This window comes from Pinus tabuliformis, chromosome 4_2 (assembly GCF_031772625.1).
Source record: "Pinus tabuliformis cultivar Carrire ecotype Pingquan chromosome 4_2, CPIR1, whole genome shotgun sequence".
Classification (NCBI taxonomy): domain Eukaryota; kingdom Viridiplantae; phylum Streptophyta; class Pinopsida; order Pinales; family Pinaceae; genus Pinus; species Pinus tabuliformis.
In genome coordinates this window covers 1,135,837,520-1,135,856,895 of record NC_142304.1, presented here as the reverse complement: position 1 = coordinate 1,135,856,895, position 19,376 = coordinate 1,135,837,520, and the positions used below count along the sequence as shown (strand labels likewise).

Sequence of the window (19,376 nt, the reverse complement as noted above, 5' to 3'; positions counted from 1 at the left end):
CAACATCATCAAATTCTACATGTCAACACAACTGTAACAACTACCATTACCATGCATACATAACAAGCACATATACAACGTACATGCATGTAAGACAAACACATTCTTCCCATCCAGTCCAAGAGTTGAACCATGCTCTGATACCACTCTATAGTACCCTCCTCCCACATTTACCCAAGCTAACTAGTTCACCAGGGTAAATATTTGAAAAAGAGTTAGTGTGATATGATCCAACCTCCTAGATCACCTAAAGGAAGTGGAATCGACAAAACAAAACCCTTTTGACCTTCTTCATGTGCTACACGACCCCCAAGGGCTAAACCACGCTTCCATGTGCCCAAACCTTGAATTAACTTGCCTTTTCACTGATCTGGACTCCCAGTTGTATGCACAAGCCTGCATCCATGTGACTGTAGGCCACCAGTCACATGCATAACCACTACAAGGGTGTGACTGCAGTCTTTTTCAACCAGTTTTGTGCCTGAGACCGCAAAATCTGCACCATCTTTTTAGGGATAGACTCCAAGTCACCGCCCATAACTTGAGGAGACTTTCCAAGACAATAAATGACACCAAGACAAGGCACTTAACACAAAACTTGTTATATACCTAGGGGGAATAATATGGGGTACCAAGGGAGGTACCCAAGGTAATAATGTAATAATGGGATGGGCCATAGTAATAAATAAGGTGGTTAACCCATGTCATGTAAGGGACCACAAGTAGTTAATAATAATGTAATGGGCCCATGGTATTAGTTTGATGGTATGAGGGAACCATGGTAATGACCCATGGTATTGTATGTATGAGGCCTATATAGAGGCTAGAGACTCCATGTCAAGGAACAATGTCAAGGAATATTGCATGAACAAGCATATGGCTTGTGGAGTGTTCTCCTTCCTTAAGGAGTGAATGTATGGTGTTGCCCTACCTTAAGGGTTTGATCAATAAAGAAGCATTTCTATCTATTTCTATCTTTTTATTCTTGGGTTTATTTATATTATCATATATTTATGGGTTAGATCTATAATAAGTGGTATCAGAGTTATAACAAGTGGTATCGGAGCTATAACAAAACTTGATCAAGGACTTGACCTAATCAAGCCTAGCCATGACAAACATTCTGTTAAACACATTAAGAACATGTAATCTACAAGTCATAAGAAAAAATCTGAACATAGGGATCTCATACTTATTTGAGAATCATCAAGAAGGTATAATGCTCTCTCATATTAGCTACAATAACATCTATTAGGTCATGCATTCGATAATCAATCACATATTCATCAAACATGTCAAGAGCCATAAAAAATAGACATCATATAACCAACTAATAACCAACATATAAACCATGCAAACACAGCCATAATGTCACCATCATAATCAATACATATTCTCATAGATAAAAATAGAAAATAGCTATTATTAACATATGAAAATTCCAACCAAGTCAGGGACTTCCATGTATCACTTGACCATAGACTGGGCTGAACCAAATCTTTCTTTTAGCCAATCACCCCTGTGCCATATTCCAAGCATGAATGTGGGATCACATGGAATAACCAAAACAAAACCAAACCAAGGCTTCTAGAGGCCAAAACATCTCAACCCTCAACCAGTGATTCCACCTCATGGTCGAACATAACTAACCATCACCAGATCGCTCTCCATCCAAGTTGTCTAGGGCTCCAAAGAATTTGTTCCAACTCGGCTTCCAGGACTAGTAACTCAATCCACAACTATCGCTGAGATCCATAGAGTTTGTCCAACCAAGGCTTCCTAGACTAGTAACTCAACCCACCAAGGGCTCCAGAGTGTTTGTCCAACCAAGGCTTCCGGGACTAGTAACTCAACCCAAGTTGTTACAGGCCTACCAAAGCATTTGTCCAACCAAGGCTCCAAAAACTAGCAACTCAACCCACAGCCAAAGGAACATGAGCACCAACCAGAAAAAAAAAAAAAAAAAAAAAAAAAAAAAAAAAAAAAAAAAAAAAAAAAAAAAAAAAAAAAAAAAAAAACCCACAACGCCATGGCTATTCAGGAAATGGAAAGACTAGGAAAAACCACTATCAATCCAAGCAATCCTCCATGCCAATGATAGATCATAACCAAGAAGCCACATGCATGTGCCATGCATGCCAAAACTAGCAAGGAAATCATACATGCAACTCAGAGCCTGCAACCAAAACTCATTGTAGTTGCAGATCCCATTGTCCTCTTATGCTTTCCTACTTTTCCTTTGCCTCCTTGCTCCAAATCCCAAGTATGCCACTCTCCTCCAAGAGTGCCCCAAGAAAACTCTAAGTTCCCAAGAGTATGAGAGAGAGAGAGAGAATAGAAGAGAGAGCTCCAAGCTAAAACTAACAAAAGCCTCACCAACAAAAATCCATGAACTGATCCTCAGAATCCTTTTTATCATTGAGTGATCTGGACTTATGTAGGAATGCAACAAAATAAAGATATAACATGAACATAAAGATGCAACAGAAATAAAACTTCATTTCATTAATATCAAAGAACTGAAATATGCTTACATACAAAATGGAAATAAACTAGCTCGGGCGATGGTAGCTTATCTTTGAGAAGAGATGTGGCGGCTACATGCCTCTGAATTGTGTTACAATGAGTCTCAAAGGCCTATTTATTAATGGGAAACAATGGAAAACCCTAGACATCCAAAAACCTAACCCTAGGAGATGAAGCACCAAATATGGGTCCCGTTTGGGTAAATTGGTACATCAACTTCCTAGGGTCGTAACTTTGGCATATGATCTCCGTTTGACGCGCGAAATACCTCGTTAGAAATATATATCCGAGGACTACAACTTTTGAGCGACTAACATTAGTCTAGGACCCATGTTGGCCTCAATTTTCCCCAAAAACTTCGTTTAGGGCTTCAAAACGACTCCGAAGTTCAGGACCCAAACAACTGCTAAAAATAGTAAATTGTGCTACAATTAAGGAAACTGAAAAAATGAAAGAGACAGTGGTGGGGGTCCAAGTGGAATAGGAAGGTCGCCACCAACATCCACCTAGATCATTGAGGCCTCTATTTTTTCAATTTCCTCTATTTTTCTTCAATTTCCTCCTCACATGCAACTTGTGACCTTTCACTTTCCTTTTCTCCTATTTTTCATTATTTTCATAAATAAAATACCAATTAATGTCTCTTTTCCTTTTCAACACCTTTTCCAACTCCCCCTTAGACATAATAACCAAATGAACACCCACTAGGATGTTTTTCGCACCATTTAGCTTGGAATACGTCTCCCATGACTTTGGTCTTATATTTTTACATAAAGAATTCAACTAGGGGTTGTTACATCCTCCCTATCAACAAAAGTCTCATTGTTGGACGATTAACCTCCTGTTAGGTCAATGTTCTTCGTACTATTTATTCGCAACTCAAAGTTTGGCCCTTCCTTAGAACTCATCACAGTCGTACCTTCAGTAACCCCTAACAATTTGGACGGAGCCGATATATATTTTTACTGTCCAGTCTTGTTGGGGGGAATATGGTACTTTGGTACCTCTTCAATCTGGTTTTAAAAGTATGTATTTTTATCTCACACTCACACTTTCTCTAGCCCTACTCTCAAAATCTTGTTCTCATTGTCACATTCGCCTACGGTCACAATGTCTCAATTGTAGCCACCCTTCACAATGTCATCTTGTCAACAATAATCAATTTTTTTATTGTAGGTTTCACATTTCAAATGACACCACGCATACATGCCTCTAGTCGCAGGGGAGGCTCCTCGAGGCCCTCATCCTTGCATCATAGAAGACTATTCATATGGGAATTTATAGCTAACTTATTTGATTCAACACCTTTGGAAGTTTTAAAAGAAAATTTTCGGCTATAAGCAAAATAATTTGGGGATCGAGCTTATTTCTCGAATACAAACATTGGAGGGAGAAGTCTCAAATGGGTCCCTAATCCAAGGAACTATCATAGGAGACAGATCCACTTCCTCCACTCCATTACTCACCACACACAAATGGAAACCTTACTCAATATGGTGATAAGAGATAAAAAAAATCGACAATCATAAACTCTTTTAAGGCAAGAAGACATCAAGTGTATCCTTTGAGACATCAAATACAACCTAGATAACATTGTAGCTAGATTGTCCAACATTGAATGCTACATTATCTCTAATTTTGATACTAAATCTAATGAGCAACGGGGTCATCAATGCACCAGCTCAAGCAACTCCTCAAGCGAACTCATCTGCATCCTCTCTAGTGATAATCCTGGACTAAGATATCTATAATAATTTTTTCCAAACAATCTTCTATTTTACTTTTCTCTCCATTGGTTTGGGAATCTGGTCTTCCTTGTAATTTTGGATATGGACAATCTCATTTTGTTAGTTTTGTTTGGATATCATCTTTTAGTTTACAGTTACTTTGTTAAGGAAGGTATATGGTTGTTAGGAGGTTGTAGTTTTTTGAACGACTACTCTTCAAGAGTAAGCGTTACAACATTATCTATCCCTATGGTTTATAGGTGCAGGAATTAACTAAGAGAGGGACTTATGATCTGCTGAATGCTTTCTAGAATTGTAAACATTGATAAATTGTAAACGTGTTTTTTGGTTATTAATAGAAAACTTATGACAAATTTACAAAAAAAGAGAGTGTATTATGTGCATAATCTTAAACTATGCATGGTAATTATGAAAGAAAGGAGGTACAAAGCATTATATATATATATATATATGGTTGGATTAAGAGTTAAAATTTCCTAATTTATGTGACAATATTTTCCATCATTTTGACTTTAATTTTGTTGACATACTTGGTATCATGCCTTGAGAGTCCTCTTTGACCATTGGTACTCTCCTCTTATTTTTCTATGACCACTTTGATCACACATTATGGATTTCCTCAACAATCCCCTAATTGACCTCATGGCAAATGAGGTTTAAAAGCAATTTCAACCATAAAAGGGTCTCACACTCAAATGTAATGCACATAATGGTTATGAATAGCTCTTGGCATGAACCCCACCTCACTATCTTCAATGATTCCAAAACATATATCCTAGTTATTGTCCACGCTCTTTAACCTTTAACACTCTCTTCTTATCACCTTGTAACCACCTTGATCACATTATAGGTTGCCTTGACAACCCTTTGATTGGCCTCATCATTAGTGAGTTCTAATTACGCCCCATAATCAACAAACTTATGCGCTTTTGAACCTTGCAATCATCAAATCTACTCACATCAAATCTAAAAGTATGCATTAGTTATGGGTAGCTCTTAGAGTTAATCACACCTCAATATCTTGAATCATATAGAAATACGTATGTTTTCTATTTGACCCTTGTTTTAGGCCATTGATACTCTCTACTTTTCTCCTTTTAACTATTTTGATTACATCCTCGATTGTCTCAAAAGGCTCTTGACTAGCTTTACGCCTGTTAAGTTTTGACCTGACCTTACAACCATTAAAAACCCACTCACACCCAAATCCCACGACTATTAAGCATGCTTGCAATTAAACTCAAATACACACACTAGATATGGGCGTTTCTTTGAATCAACCCTAATTCATTCTCTTTAACAATTGCAAAACACATATGCTAGTCATTATGGGCCTTTTTTGGACTTAGGGCATTAATAATATCTTCCTATTGCTCAATGTCCACTTTAATTGCACCCTCAATTACCCTAAGATCCCTTGAATGGCCTCATGAATTGATCTGAATTGGATCCATGAAGAATTATCAAAGAACCATGATTATATCAAATCAGGACAAACTTCGAATTCTAAGAGCATAGAGCGATCAGAAAAACCTCTGAACAGTGGCAGTTGGCAGCCAGGGTGGAACGATGAGGACTTGGGTCAAAGTGCGCTGACCGAGGCCCATGGAGATTGCATGGGAGGCAAAACTAGCACCTGGGAAGCCCAGATTGGGAAAAGGAGGCAATTTCTGATGCGCATCGCTGGGAAAAATCCCTCGAAATGGAAAGGCCCCGAGCACTCAATCGCATGGAAGCCAGGAGAATTGTGGGAAAAAAGTGCTAAAGACTAAAGGTGGTACACACTCTCCAAAAACTAGCGGTATTCATCGGGGGCACCCTAGGGCGGTAAGCGGATTTGGATAAAACCTAGCGATTCCACTCAGCGCCCGATGCATGGCAAGCAGAGGAGAGAGAAAACCGCCGCTCATCGTGCGCTAACGGTCGAGCAAGTCAATTGTGCGAAATGAGCGAATGGCGTCGGATCTGGGGGCTCCAGATCTAACGGCTGAGATCGCACTCGATGGGAAAGATGGAATTAACAGGGGATTAAGCCACAACAGAGAGAAGTTTGACGTCTGATTTGATCGTCGAGGTGGCAGATGATTCATTCCACGACGTAACCGAAGAATCGAACCGATGAGGAGAAAGCTCGCGCAGTTCGTAGGAGGACAAGTGGCCACTCTCTGTGAGCTTGATGATGACGCCGAGACAGGAACTCCAAGCGAAGCTGCAGCAGGTGATCCAATGGAGGTGGAAGGGGAATCGAACAACCATGAGATCGAATGGCTTAAAGCCATGAACATACAAAGCAGAGGACATAGAAGATGGAGAAGAAAAGGAAGAAGACAAAGAAAACGAAGAAGAGACAGTGAAGCAAAAAAAAGAAAGAAGACAGAGGGTCGAGCTGACCAAAGGCAGCGTCGAGCACCAATGAGCTTGAGAGGTTCAAGCCATCCCTAAGAGAATCTATCAGGACTGAGAACCACATTGGGCTCCTTCCATTAAAGACCAAAAAGGTCAAAAGCTGGTAAGGAAAAGAGTTTGTGTACTCTAGTGGCTTGGGGAATCCAAGAACCACCCTACCAAGCAATTCTATTTTGAGAGACTCATATTGAGCTCCTTCATTATATTTTCCCTGCTTAAGACACAATAAAAGAAGGCCACCACTGAAAGCTGGACCGGAGATGTAGCCCCGAAGGATAGGGTGAACTCCTTATTATTTTGTTGTGTTCTTGTATTTTCTTACTGTGTTTCTCTGCTATTTTCCATTTTCCAGTGTCTGTGTATTTTGCAATATGATCGATCCGTTGCCAAAAATAACATGGACGCACACTAGCACATGAGTCTATAATACCTTCATTTAATAAATCTTTAACTGAGATCACTCATAGGGTGATTTTCAGATCAAGTGGTATCCGAGCTTTAGGCTGTAAGGTTAGACAAGCTTGTGTTGGTTTAGCTGTGAATTCTCACTAGATCAAAGCTCAAATTAGGAGAAGGAGAGTTTGTCAAAACTAATCCTAAGGTTGAGAGAGTCTATCCTCGGAAGACGATGCCAGAGGAAGGTCCTATGGGTCCAAACCCTCAATTCATAGAAAGTTTCCTAGCCATAAAGTCCATGGTAGAAGAAATGTATAAGGACCTTAGAAAACACAAGGATGAAGATTCATCCAACTCTAAACAAGACAAAGGAGAAGATGAATCACATTTCCATGACCACTCAAAAGGAAAAGGGAAAGAGGAAAGCTTCCTCACACCTCCTAATAGCCCTGTACATAACAAGAAAGCATCTTTGATCAAGCTAGATGTTAAATTTGATTTGCCTATATATGATGGAGAGCTAAATGCAGAAAAGTTGGACAATTGGATTAGACAAATTGATGTTTATTGCAGAGTACAGAACATCGACTCAGACAAGAGCAAGATTCAGCTGGAAAGCCTACGCCTAGGAGGCACTGCCTTGGTTTGGTGGGAAGGAAAAACCCAAGCTGACCTGAAAAGACATGGTAAGACTATCTCTGTCTAGAGCAAATTTGTTTCTACAATAAAAAAGTAGTTTTATCCATTGGTCTACATGCAACAAGCCATGATGAGTTGGCAAACTCTTCGACATTTGAAAGGGCAAAGTGTGCAAGGGTACAATCAAGAATTTAGAAAGAGAACATTGATTCTAGAAATCTCATTAGACTCACCAGAGACTCTGTTGAAGTACATTGGTGGTATACACAGCTACATGAGGCATAACATCCTCATGTTCAATCCCACTAGTATAGATGAGGTATCTGTACAAGCTACTCATCTAGAAGTTAGAGGAAATAATGGAAATCCAAAAGTTGGGGGACCATCCCAACCCACTGCAAGCAAGAGCAAGGAGAAAAGAAAATAGATGTGGAAAGCAAGGAATGCTAACACTGCACATAAAAGCAAGGCTTCATGCATTCACTGTAAAAAGGATGGGCATGATGATGAGTATTGTTGGATTCTGCATCCAGAGTTGAGACCTAAGAAATTTGAGGGCAAGAAGAAGAAGATTGTTGCAGCTATTTAGAAAGATTTGGGGTCAGACTCGGGAGATGAAACAACCATTGCAGCCACAAGTATAAAAGGTAAGAATTCTAAAGCATCTACTAGTAATTCTGCACAATCTATTACTGATGAAGAAAATGAGAGAAAAAGATGCGAGCTTTTCCATATTCTAGTTATTTCCAAACATCAAAAGATTGATACTTTGTTTGATAGTGGCTCACAAGTAAATTTAATTTCTGAAGCAATTGTAAAGAAATTGGGATTGTCAAATACACCTCACAAGAAATCATACCCATTAGGATGGTTGAATGATAAAGCACAACTACAAGTGACTAGACAGTGAAAACTCAAGTTTTCTTTTGGGTCAACATTTGTAGATGAGGTTGAGTTAGACATAATTCCTTTGGATATATGTGGAATTGTTTTAGGAAGTCCTTACTTGTATGATAGAAAAGCTATTTTATATAGAGCTGAGAACAAGTATCTACTTGTTAAAGATGGAATCGAATATTTTGTAAGAGCTCATAAGCTCAAGAATAATTATACTCTCATAAACTCAGGGCAGATGAAAAGAATGATAAATTCATGCAAACAATTCTTATTGATGGTTGTAAAGGAAAAGAAACCTGATAAAACCAATGTATTTGAGGGTTGTAATACTAAACAACAAGCTGATTTAGAAAAGGTTGTTTCAGAGTATGATATCTTGTTTCAAGAACCTAAAGGCCTGCCACCCAAAAAGGAAATAGTACATGATATTATTTTGCAGCAAGATGCCCCATTGCCTAACATTGGAATGTACAGGTTGTCCGCTTTAGAGAATGCTGAAATCAAGAAGCAGGTGTAGGAGTTGCTAGAGAAGGGGTTCATCAGGCCTAGCACATCACCATGTGGGTCACCAATCATTTTGGTGAGAAAGAAAGATGGTTCACAGAGAATGTGCATTGATTACCGAGCACTCAATAAGATAACAATAAAAAATCATTATCCCCTTCCTCGCATAGATGATATTTTAGATCAATTGAAGGAAGCTATTTATTTCACCAAGCTAGACTTGCACAGTGGATACCATCAGGTCAGCGTGGTAGAACAAGATGCATGGAAGACTGCTTTCAAAACAAAGCAGGGATTGTATGAGTGGCTAGTTATGCCTTTTGACTTAACTAATGCTCCTGCTACTTTCATGAGATTAATGAATGATGTACTAAGACCTTTTCTTGATGATTTTGTTATTATGTATCTGGATGACATTCTGATTTTTAGTAAAACATGGGAAGAACACTTAAAGCATGTTAAGCAGACATTAGATGTTTTGAAAAGAGAAAAATTCATGTTAAACTCTCAAAATGTGAATTTGGTAAAACATCTCTAAATTATTTGGGTCATATAGTGGGGGTGGTGAATTGAAGATAGATCCCTCAAAAGTGGAAGTCATTGTAAATTGGCTTACACCCAAGTCTGTTACAGAAGTGAGAAGCTTCTTAGGGGCAACACAGTATTGGAGGAAGTTCATTTCTAACTTTTCCTCAATTGCAGCTCCCTTACATGCTTTAACATGATTGAACAAGGTGTCTTAGTGGGGAGGAAAACATCAGAAAGCCTTCAACACCTTGAAAGAAAAGATTAGTACAACACCTGTACTAGCACTGCTTGATCTGCAAAGACCATTTGAGATCCAAACAGATGCCAGTGACTATGCCATGGGAGCAGTGTTGACACGGCACAATAAACCCATATGTTATCATTCTGAGACTTTTAATCTTGCAGTAGTTAACTATCCTACATATGATAAAGAATTGTATGCATTAGTTCAGAGTATGAAAAAGTGGAAACATTACTTAATGGGCAAAGAGACAGTAATACATACTGATCATCAACCACTTCAATATCTACACTCCCAAACTAAGTTGCAGCAATCAAGACATTATAGATGGATGGGTTTTGTACAACAGTTTCATTTAGTCATCAGATATAAAAAGGGCATACACAATAAAGTTGCAGACATGTTATCTAGACCCATTATAAATGCATCTACTATACTTAAGCATAATTCTATGCTACATGAAAGCTACATTGAACAATATGCTTAGGATATAGATTTCAAAGATGTATATGCAACTTTAAGTCAAGGCAAAAGAGTAGAAGAATTGGATTATCATGTAAAGGACCAACTCTTATACCATTGTGGGAAACTCTGCATTCCACAAACTGAGAGAGTAAAGATAATTAGAGAAGCACACATTTCTCTGATATCAGGTCACTTTGGGGTAAGTAAAACTGTTGCATAGCTGCAAAGATTTTGTTATTGGCCAAAAATGAATGAGACAATTTCTAGATATGTAAGAGGGTGTACTATGTGTGCTAAAAGCAAGCCCAACAACAGAAAACTAGGCTTGTACACTCCATTACCAGTACCTTCTCACCCTTGGGAAAGTGTTTCCATGGATTTTGTTGGAGGACCGCCCAAATCTAGGAAAGGTCATGATTATCTATATGTTGTTGTGGATAGGTTCAGCAAAATGTGTATTTTGATACCTTGTAATAAACAGATTACAACTGAACAAACTATAAAACTGTTCTTTGAACATGTATGGGTTCATTTTGGAATACCCAATTCCATTGTATCTGATCGAGACACCCAATTTGTGGGGAAGTTTTGGTCAAGTCTGTGGGAACTAATGGACACTAAACTGAAGAAAACCACCATTTTTCATCCACAAACTGATGGCCAAACAGAAGTAGTTAATAGGACAATGATCCAGTTACTTCGAGGATATTGTAGCAAACATCCTAAGCTTTGGGATGAACATTTGTGTTAACATGCTTACAACAGGACAAAACATTCTTCTACACAGAGATCTCCTTTTGAGACCTGTTTTGGTTTCACACGAAGGTCTCCTTTGGATTTTGTCTTTGGTAAAGATACCACATTTGAGGGACACAGTGATGTGGATAGGGCAACTAGGTTCATTGAACAAATCCAGGAGATCCACCGGGCAGTACAGGAGCAGCTGGAAAAGAGCCAAGCCAAATACAAGGCTAGGCATGACAAGCATCGGATGGAGCATAATTTCCAATTTGGTGACCAAGTCTGGTTGTATATCAGCAAGGACAGGATGCAAGGTGAAGGTCAAAAGCTAAAGCCCACCATGTATGGACCTTTCAAAATACTTGAGAAGATTGGTGAAAATGCTTTTCGCCTTGATCTACCAGCTTACATGCACATCTACTCAGTTGTAAATGCAGATTGCTTGAGATTGTTTGAACCCTCTCTAATTGAGGATCCTGAAGAGCAGAGTCAATTGCCTTCTATTGATGACTTGCTACCTGAATATCTTAATGAATTGCAGGAAGACACAGTTCTGGACAGGAAGGTGAGGACGACGCGTAGAGGAGATGTTGAGTACCTCAGAGTAGGGCTCAAGGGTTCAAAGCTAAGCAGTGCAAAGTGGATTGAGATTGGACAAGTGAGACAACAGTACCCTCACTTAGTCGATGCTTGAAAACCAACTTTTGGTGGTCCAAAAGCTTTTTCAGTGGGAAGGTTGTGATCCGAATTGGATCCATGAAGAATTATCAGAGAACCATGACTGTATCAAATCAGGACAAACTTCGAATTCTAAGAGCACAGAGCGATCAGAAAAACCTCTGAACAGTGGTAGTTGGCAGCCAGTGTGGAACGACGAGGACCTCGGTCAAAGCGCGCTGACCGAGGCCCATGGAGACTGCGTGGGAGACGAAACTAGCACCTGGGAAGCTCGGATTGGGAAAAGGAGAAGGTTTCTGATGTGCATCGCTGGGCAAAACCCCTCGAAATGGAAAGGCCCCAAGCACTCGGTCACATGGAAGCTAGGAGAACCACGGGGAAAAAGTGCTAAAGGCTAAAGGCGAGACCCGCGCTCCAAAAACCAGTAGTATTCATCGGGGGCACCCTTGGGCGGTAAGCGGATTTGGCCAAAACCTAGCGATTCCACTCAGCGCCCGACTTGTGGCAAGTGGAGGAGAGAGAAAACCACCGCTCATTGCGCGTTAACGGTTGAGCAAGTCAACTGCGCAAAATGAGCAAATGGTGTCGGATATGGGGGCTCCAGATCTAACGGCTGAGATCACGCCTGGTGGGAAAGCCAGAATTGACAGGGGATTAAGCCGCAACAGAGAGAAGTTTGACGTTTGATTTGATCATCGAGGTGGCAGATGACTCATTCCACGACGTAACCGAAGAATCGAACCGACGAGGAAAAAGTTGGCGCAGTTCGTAGGAGGACAAGTGGCCACTCCTTGTGAGCCTGATGATGACGCCGAGACAAGGAACTCCAAGCGAAGCTGCAATAGGTGATCCGACGGAGGTGGAAGGGGAATTGAACAACCATGAGATCGAATGGCTTAAAGCCATGAACAGACAAAGCAGAGGACACCGAAGACGGAGAAGAAAAGGAAGAAGACAGAGAAAACGAAGAAGAGACAGTGAAGCAAAAAGCAGAAAGAAGACAGAGGGCCGAGCTGACCAAAGGCAACGTCGAGCACCAACGAGCTTGAGAGGTTCAAGCCATCCCTGAGAGGATCTGTCAGGACTGAGCACCACATTGGGCTCCTTCCATTAAAGACCAGAAAGGTCAAAAGCTGGTAAGGAAAAGAGTCTGTGTACTCTAGTGGCTTGGGGAATCCAAGAACCACCCTACCAAGCAATTCTGTTTCGGGAGACTCATATTGAGCTCCTTCATTGTATTTTCCTTGCTTAAGACACAATAAAAGAAGGCCACCATTGAAAGCTGGATTGGAGATGTAGCCCTGGAGGATAGGGTGAACTCCTTATTAATTTGTTGTGTTCTTGTATTTGCTTACTGTGTTTCTCTACTGTTTTCCATTTTCCAGTGTCTGTGTATTTTGCAATCTGATCGATCTGTTGCCGAAAATAACATGGACACACACTAACACATGAGTCTGTAATACCTTCATTTAATAAATCTTTAACTGAGATCACTCATAGGGTGATTTTCAGATCATGAATGTTAACTGTTGACCACAATAACATTGCTTTGCAACCATCAAACTTGCTCACACCTAAACTTATGCATACACATTGGTTATGGGTAGCTTTTAGATTAACCCTACTTTATTGTTTTGAGTGGTTGCAAAGCATATGTCTAATTGTTACAAGCTCTCTTTGCACAACATTAACACTTCTCTCATATTACCATATGACCACCTTACATCACATCCTAAATTATCTCAACACCTCTTCATTAACCTTATCGTTATTGAGTTTTAACAACATTGAACCCACTCATATTCAATCTTTGCAAGCATCACACCTATTCATGCCCTAACTTTTCATCTATCAAATCTACTCACACCTTAACACTCCAACCATTAAATCTACTCACCCATAAACTTAAGTATATAATATGGTTATGTGTGGCTATTAAGCATGATATATATTCTTTAATTATTGTACTATCTTCATATTGCTTCATAATCACCTTAATTACATTTTTTTTTAATTCTATAAAACATTATTTTCAAATTTTCAAAAAATTTATTTAATTAAATATACTTAAATTTTCTACCACACAAATAACAAAGTCTTATAAACCATAAATCTTAAAAATTAAAATCTAAAAAGCATCAATTAAAATGAACGCCTTAAAAACTCTCCTAACACTTGAATTAAACAAACTAAACCAAATAACCTTATAATTCTAACAATTTACTACTAAATTTCAAATAAAATTAATATATTTGGAAAAAACAAACCAAAACATATTAATCTTTTTGGCAACATTCACATAAATTAAATTACAACATTTCACAATTATAAAATTTATATTAATTAAATAAATAAATTTATAATATAAACCCTAATATCTCACCATACTTTTATATATATATAGACGTAAGCAAATGACACTAGCAAAATTAAATGCCTATTGATACATCTCTTAATAAAGAAGACACACGTGGGAGCTCCACCACCACCCTATCTGAAAATACTTGATCTCTCTACACCCCCACACAAGAAGAGGGTGGGAAGATGTTGGGAGAATTAATGATATTATTTAACATTTTGTGTTCATTTTATTTGATGTTATAATATTATTTAATAATTTATTTATTTTTTTGATATATCGTTTTTATATTATTTAACATTTGATGGTCTTTTATTTTAAAATTATAATATTATTCAACATTTTAGGTTCTTTTTATTTAATATTTTCTTCAAATAGATATTGTAAACGTTAAAAAGAGGAATCCTCTGGTGGCGTGAGAAACCCTATCCTCAATATTGGATGAAGCTGCTGAACCTCCCATCATAAACCCTTCTAACCCCAGCAAAGGCCGAGCACAGACCATCAGTGCTGAGAGCCTGAAAACCTTTATTGCATACCAAAGCCCCCGTCAAAAATAATGGCATCCTCCGTTACGGTCTCCAACTCCCTGTCCGTCATTGGCGGTCGCCCCTCCGTCCCTTCGGCCCGTCACGATGTCTTCCCCGCGGCTGTCACTCTCGCCTTCCCTTCCTCGCTCTTCCGCTCCCTCTCGCTCTCTGTCTCGTCCTCGGCGTCATGGCCACCGGTGGCCGCAGCGTCAATCAGAAAGCGGGGTGGCGTCAAGAGGGCGCCCGTCATGGCAAACGCCTCGGAGTGGGAGCAAGATGTAGGGGTCAAGACACAAGAAGGAGAAGAAGGGGAAACTGGGGCAGGTGAAGTCGTCGATTTTGAGAATGAATTTGTGGAGCTTCCAGAGGGGACGAAGCTGTTTGTGGGGAATTTGCCCTTCAACTTAGACAACCAGCAACTTGGCGAGCTCTTTGAAGGCGCTGGAGAAGTCTTGGATGTCAATGTGAGCCATTCGATCTCTACCCATTTAGTTAATTAAATGGTCTTTCTAATTTTCATTTTCGTGGTTTTGGGTAAAATACTTTGGCTTTGCAAGCCTATCCTTCCCTAGTTTCCAGCTTAGGAGTATTACAATGGAATTTAAGGAGCTAATCCCTCTGGATTGATTGGATGGGATGAAATGCTGCCACAAAAGGGAAATTTTACCATGGAAAATATCTCCCAAAATTGTTGTAGTAGGGTTTTTCAACTTCCAGGGATAAAAGATGTGATATTTGTGATATTTTTAATTTTCCCTTTTCCCTTTTTGGTTCTTATTCCTTATTGCATAAAACAGGAACTTGCGAATGGATTTCATCTGTATTTTGATCAAATTTGTTTTACTTAGGCCCAAATGTGACTTTGTGTTTACGATAGACCTACATTCTTACTGCGGTTGGAAAGGTATGCCCAGGTCCACTCTGGCTCTCATTGTCTACCAACAAATTTGTCCTTGGGATTCATCTAGGTTATGGAGTTTCTGTTTCGCTTTGATGTAATTGATTTATTTTTCAACGTTGTCAAGCTTTTGCCAACTTTCCTTTTGATTTTCGTCCGCCCTGCCAAGAGTTCTCGAGAGACTGTCCTGGATAGATTTGGTTTTCTTGGGCTTAACTGTTAAGTATGAGGAGTTAGCTATTCCTGGACCTAGGTGTTAAGACTGGTATGAGAAATACCTATTTTGTGAAAATTACTCCAGATTTGTACTTGCTTTATCCATTTGAAAGCCGATGTTATTTGGATTCTGGTGTGTGAAATAGCTATTCTGCAACAATTGCCTAGGACCTGTACCTACTTTATCTATTTGAAACTTAATGTCATTTGGATTCTGGTTTGAGAAATAACTACTCTGCAAAAATTGCCTAACATTTTTACCTGCTTTATCCATTTGCAACTCTATCATTCTAATCCTTGTCTATCTAAAACTCAACATTTGGATGGGATGTACCACAACAAGAGTATAATCTTGATTTATAATCTTCATTGATGGCACTAGAGAACCAATGACCCCTTGGCACCCACCCTATAATTTAGAACCCTATGTAGTTCATCATTTTTAGATGTAGCTATTCCTGGGCCTAGGTGTTAGGTCTCGTTTGAGAAAGAGCTATTCTGCGAATATCGCATAGGGCTTGTACCTGCTTTGCCCATTACTTGCTCTATCCATTTGAAACAAATGTCATTTGGATCCTCACCCATGTGAAATTCAATGTCATCGAGATTTTTTTACATGTAAAATTCATGTCATTTAGATGGGATGGACCACAATAAGAATGGAACTTTTGATGGATGGTTTAAACACTTGAACTCCTGCCCGTTTGTTGGTAAGACAGACATTAAAACCCTTGATTGTAATAAATTATTTTTTTAAGTAGGCTAAACTTTCTATGTTTTCAACTTTTCTGTTTTCCCATCACCAGAATCGGGCCAGACAGTTGCTAAAATTGCAATTTTGGATTTGATGAAATTTAATTGAGAAATGGATTCAGCACTGTTAAATGCAAGCCACTGTAACTGGGTTGTGCATGTCAACATCTAATATCAGCAATTCCATTTACCAACACTCTTGTATTCATGATCACTATTTTTTTTATATCTCCATACATTTCTGTTTGTGTACTCATTTTCTTCAACCTTTAACTCTTTTCTGACACTTGTCATTATATTGATATGATCACTATTTTTTTTATCTCCATACATTTCTGTTTGTGTACTCATTTTCTTCAACCTTTAACTCTTTTCTGACACTTGTTATTATATTGAGTTTCCGCATGCTTCTGGTATTTGGATATATCATCATTATTTCCAAATATTAAGCATTGATTTCTTTCTTAAGCTTTGAGGTCCTAACTGAGCTGATTACAGGAATTTGCAAAATTTGAGCACCTTTTTATAAAATCACTTGCCATGTTACTGAAATGATGGAGTTTAAACGATCTACATTTTGGTGAGATCATAATTTTCCATTTGCTTAAAATGCATTTTTGAATGTATAAATGGATTCAGCATGCTGAATAATCCATAGCACATTCGGATTGTACAGACTCAACAACTCAAATCTACAATTCCAACCATGTATGACTGGACTTTGGACAAAAATGAGTGGAAAATATGCTCAGAAAAGGGCCAAAATAGCCAAAACACAGAACATTTAAACTACGAAATTGCTTTATAACCTGTGTAAATTAATTACTTCATTCCTTTGTTTGAATGCTTCATGAATCACTTCACTGTGCAAAATGGTGAGGGCATAGGGAGGGGGCTTTATGACTCCTGACCATGACTTGAGCACGGCCAAGGATTGTCCAGTGCTTAAATAGATTTTCTTGTTTGGCTTAAATCACTGCTTATCATGTACTTTCCTCACGCAGTTTGCTTAATCATACTTTCTTGCAGATCATTACGGACAGAGAAACTGGAAACTCTCGTGGCTTTGGTTTTGTGACCATGGCCACTGTTGAAGAGGCAGAGAAAGGGGTTGAGCTTTTCAATAGATATGTAAGTTTTGCTCTGTAAACTTGACCTTTAGATGAGGTTTTGAAATTTCTTGCTGTAGTTTTTATGTGGTTGGGTTTGCCCAGGGTTTTGTTGCGGGGGGGGGGGGGGAGGGGGAGCATTGTGAAAAGGGGAGTTTTTTGTGTTTTAATTAAGAAATAGCAAATTAGTATACTAATTGTGTTTCATTTTGTCATGTCTGTTCATAAATCTGCAAATGTATTGATAGTGGATTTCCAATGTAAACGTGTTTGAGTGTTTCAAGTTTTGTTAGTCGAGCTTCAGTGAGAAGTTTCTGAAATCTCTATATTTGTGGACAGAGCTTAGAGGGCAGACTCTTGACAGTCAATAAGGCTGCTCCTCGAGGAACCAAATTTGAAAGGCCAGCTCAACCTGCCTCTGGCAGCAAAATTTATGTTGGGAATTTGCCATGGCAGGCTGATGATAATAGCTTGTTGCAATTATTCAGCGAACATGGAAAGGTTTTGGAAGCAAGAGTTGTATATGATAGAGAAACTGGGCGGTCACGAGGCTTTGGATTTGTTACATACTCATCAGAAAGTGAAGTTAGTGATGCCATTGCTGCCCTCGACGGAACTGTAAGAATCGATCATGACCAAATTGTGCCTGGATTTTGGTTTGACTGTTTAAGGACTATTTGACTTTTTCATCACTGTTTTGTTGAGTTGTTTGAGAATCCTTACGTCTAATGTGCAGGAACTGGATGGGAGGCCCTTGAGAGTGAACATTGCTGAGGACAGATCTAGACGAGGATTTTGAGGTAGAATAGTGGGCTTTCAGTTGTTTCTCGTGCTTCTGCAGTGCCTTCCACCTTTGTACAGTGGACTGCTAGCTGCTTTTTTTCCTATTTTTAAAACCTCCATATGTCTTGCAGATCTTGTACTCTTATTGTGCCGAGGTGTTGCTTTTTGGTTTTTCCGCACGGTTCTATTTATTACACAATATATTCAGATTTGTTAATGATAATATCGGCCAAGGCAATTCTTAGTTTTTGTAACTGTATTCAAGTGTTGTAATGACACGTGCATGCAAGGAAAAATGGAGAAAGCTTGTTCTTTCTTGGAAATACTTACCTGCCATTACCAAATATTCTGTCCAGAAAGAATGCGAAGCAGTTATTGGTTGTTTTGTTCTTTTTATTATCCAACTCCAACTTCGTTTATTTTAATAAGAGAAATGATCGAGTCATTTGCTTGGTAGTTTGAAATGTTATATGCACATTAAGTTAAGGCAGGATCGCGGGAATGCATTTGTAATCTAATGCTGCATCCCTGGGCATCCTTGGGTTTCACTCTCACGGGTTCTCAACTCCAATCTATTCTCCCTGCCTCCCTGCCTCCAGTTGCAGGGAATTTGTCTTCAGATGGGCCTTTTAAATGCTATTTAATTGTACAGTTAAACCATGTTATATGATATAGATGGGCCTTTTTGCGCAGTTCGAGAATTTTATAAATGAAAGAATGCTAATAAAAAAACATCTGCTGTCTGTGGTGATTAGTGGAATCGGCAATTGGGATGGGCTCCTTGATTTTATCTGCTATACTATAATTACTGGATACATCGCAGCTGCATCACAGCGGCCTCTAATGTAGAGATAAATAAATTGAGATGTGAACCAAAGATCAATTGAGATGTGAACCAAAGATCTTTGCATAACTGCCAGATGATTTGTACCCACAGGAGCTAGGTTGAGATTCTATTT

At 39.0% G+C, this 19,376-nt stretch overlaps 1 protein-coding gene across 1 annotated transcript; it reads left to right on the top strand.

The window, feature by feature from the left end:
* Positions 1-14,519: 14,519 nt before the first annotated feature.
* LOC149173676 (28 kDa ribonucleoprotein, chloroplastic-like) lies at positions 14,520-18,666 on the top strand. The gene is made up of 5 exons (XM_089424692.1): positions 14,520-15,122; positions 17,555-17,656; positions 17,974-18,252; positions 18,371-18,434; positions 18,549-18,666. Exons 1-4 carry the CDS (start codon positions 14,688-14,690, stop codon positions 18,431-18,433), a joined length of 879 nt encoding a protein of 292 aa, XP_089280818.1. The 5' UTR covers positions 14,520-14,687; the 3' UTR covers position 18,434; positions 18,549-18,666.
* The last annotated feature ends 710 nt before the right edge of the window (positions 18,667-19,376 follow it).

What these genes read in the sequence shown, in the direction of transcription:
- LOC149173676 (XM_089424692.1), top strand. Translation starts at nt 14,688, where the DNA reads ATGGCATCCTCCGTTACGGTCTCCAACTCCCTGTCCGTCATTGGCGGT. An exon ending in TTGAGCTTTTCAATAGATAT is followed by an intron (nt 17,657 to 17,973) that starts GTAAGTTTTGCT and finishes ATTTGTGGACAG; the next exon opens with AGCTTAGAGGGCAGACTCTT. An exon ending in TTGCTGCCCTCGACGGAACT is followed by an intron (nt 18,253 to 18,370) that starts GTAAGAATCGAT and finishes TCTAATGTGCAG; the next exon opens with GAACTGGATGGGAGGCCCTT.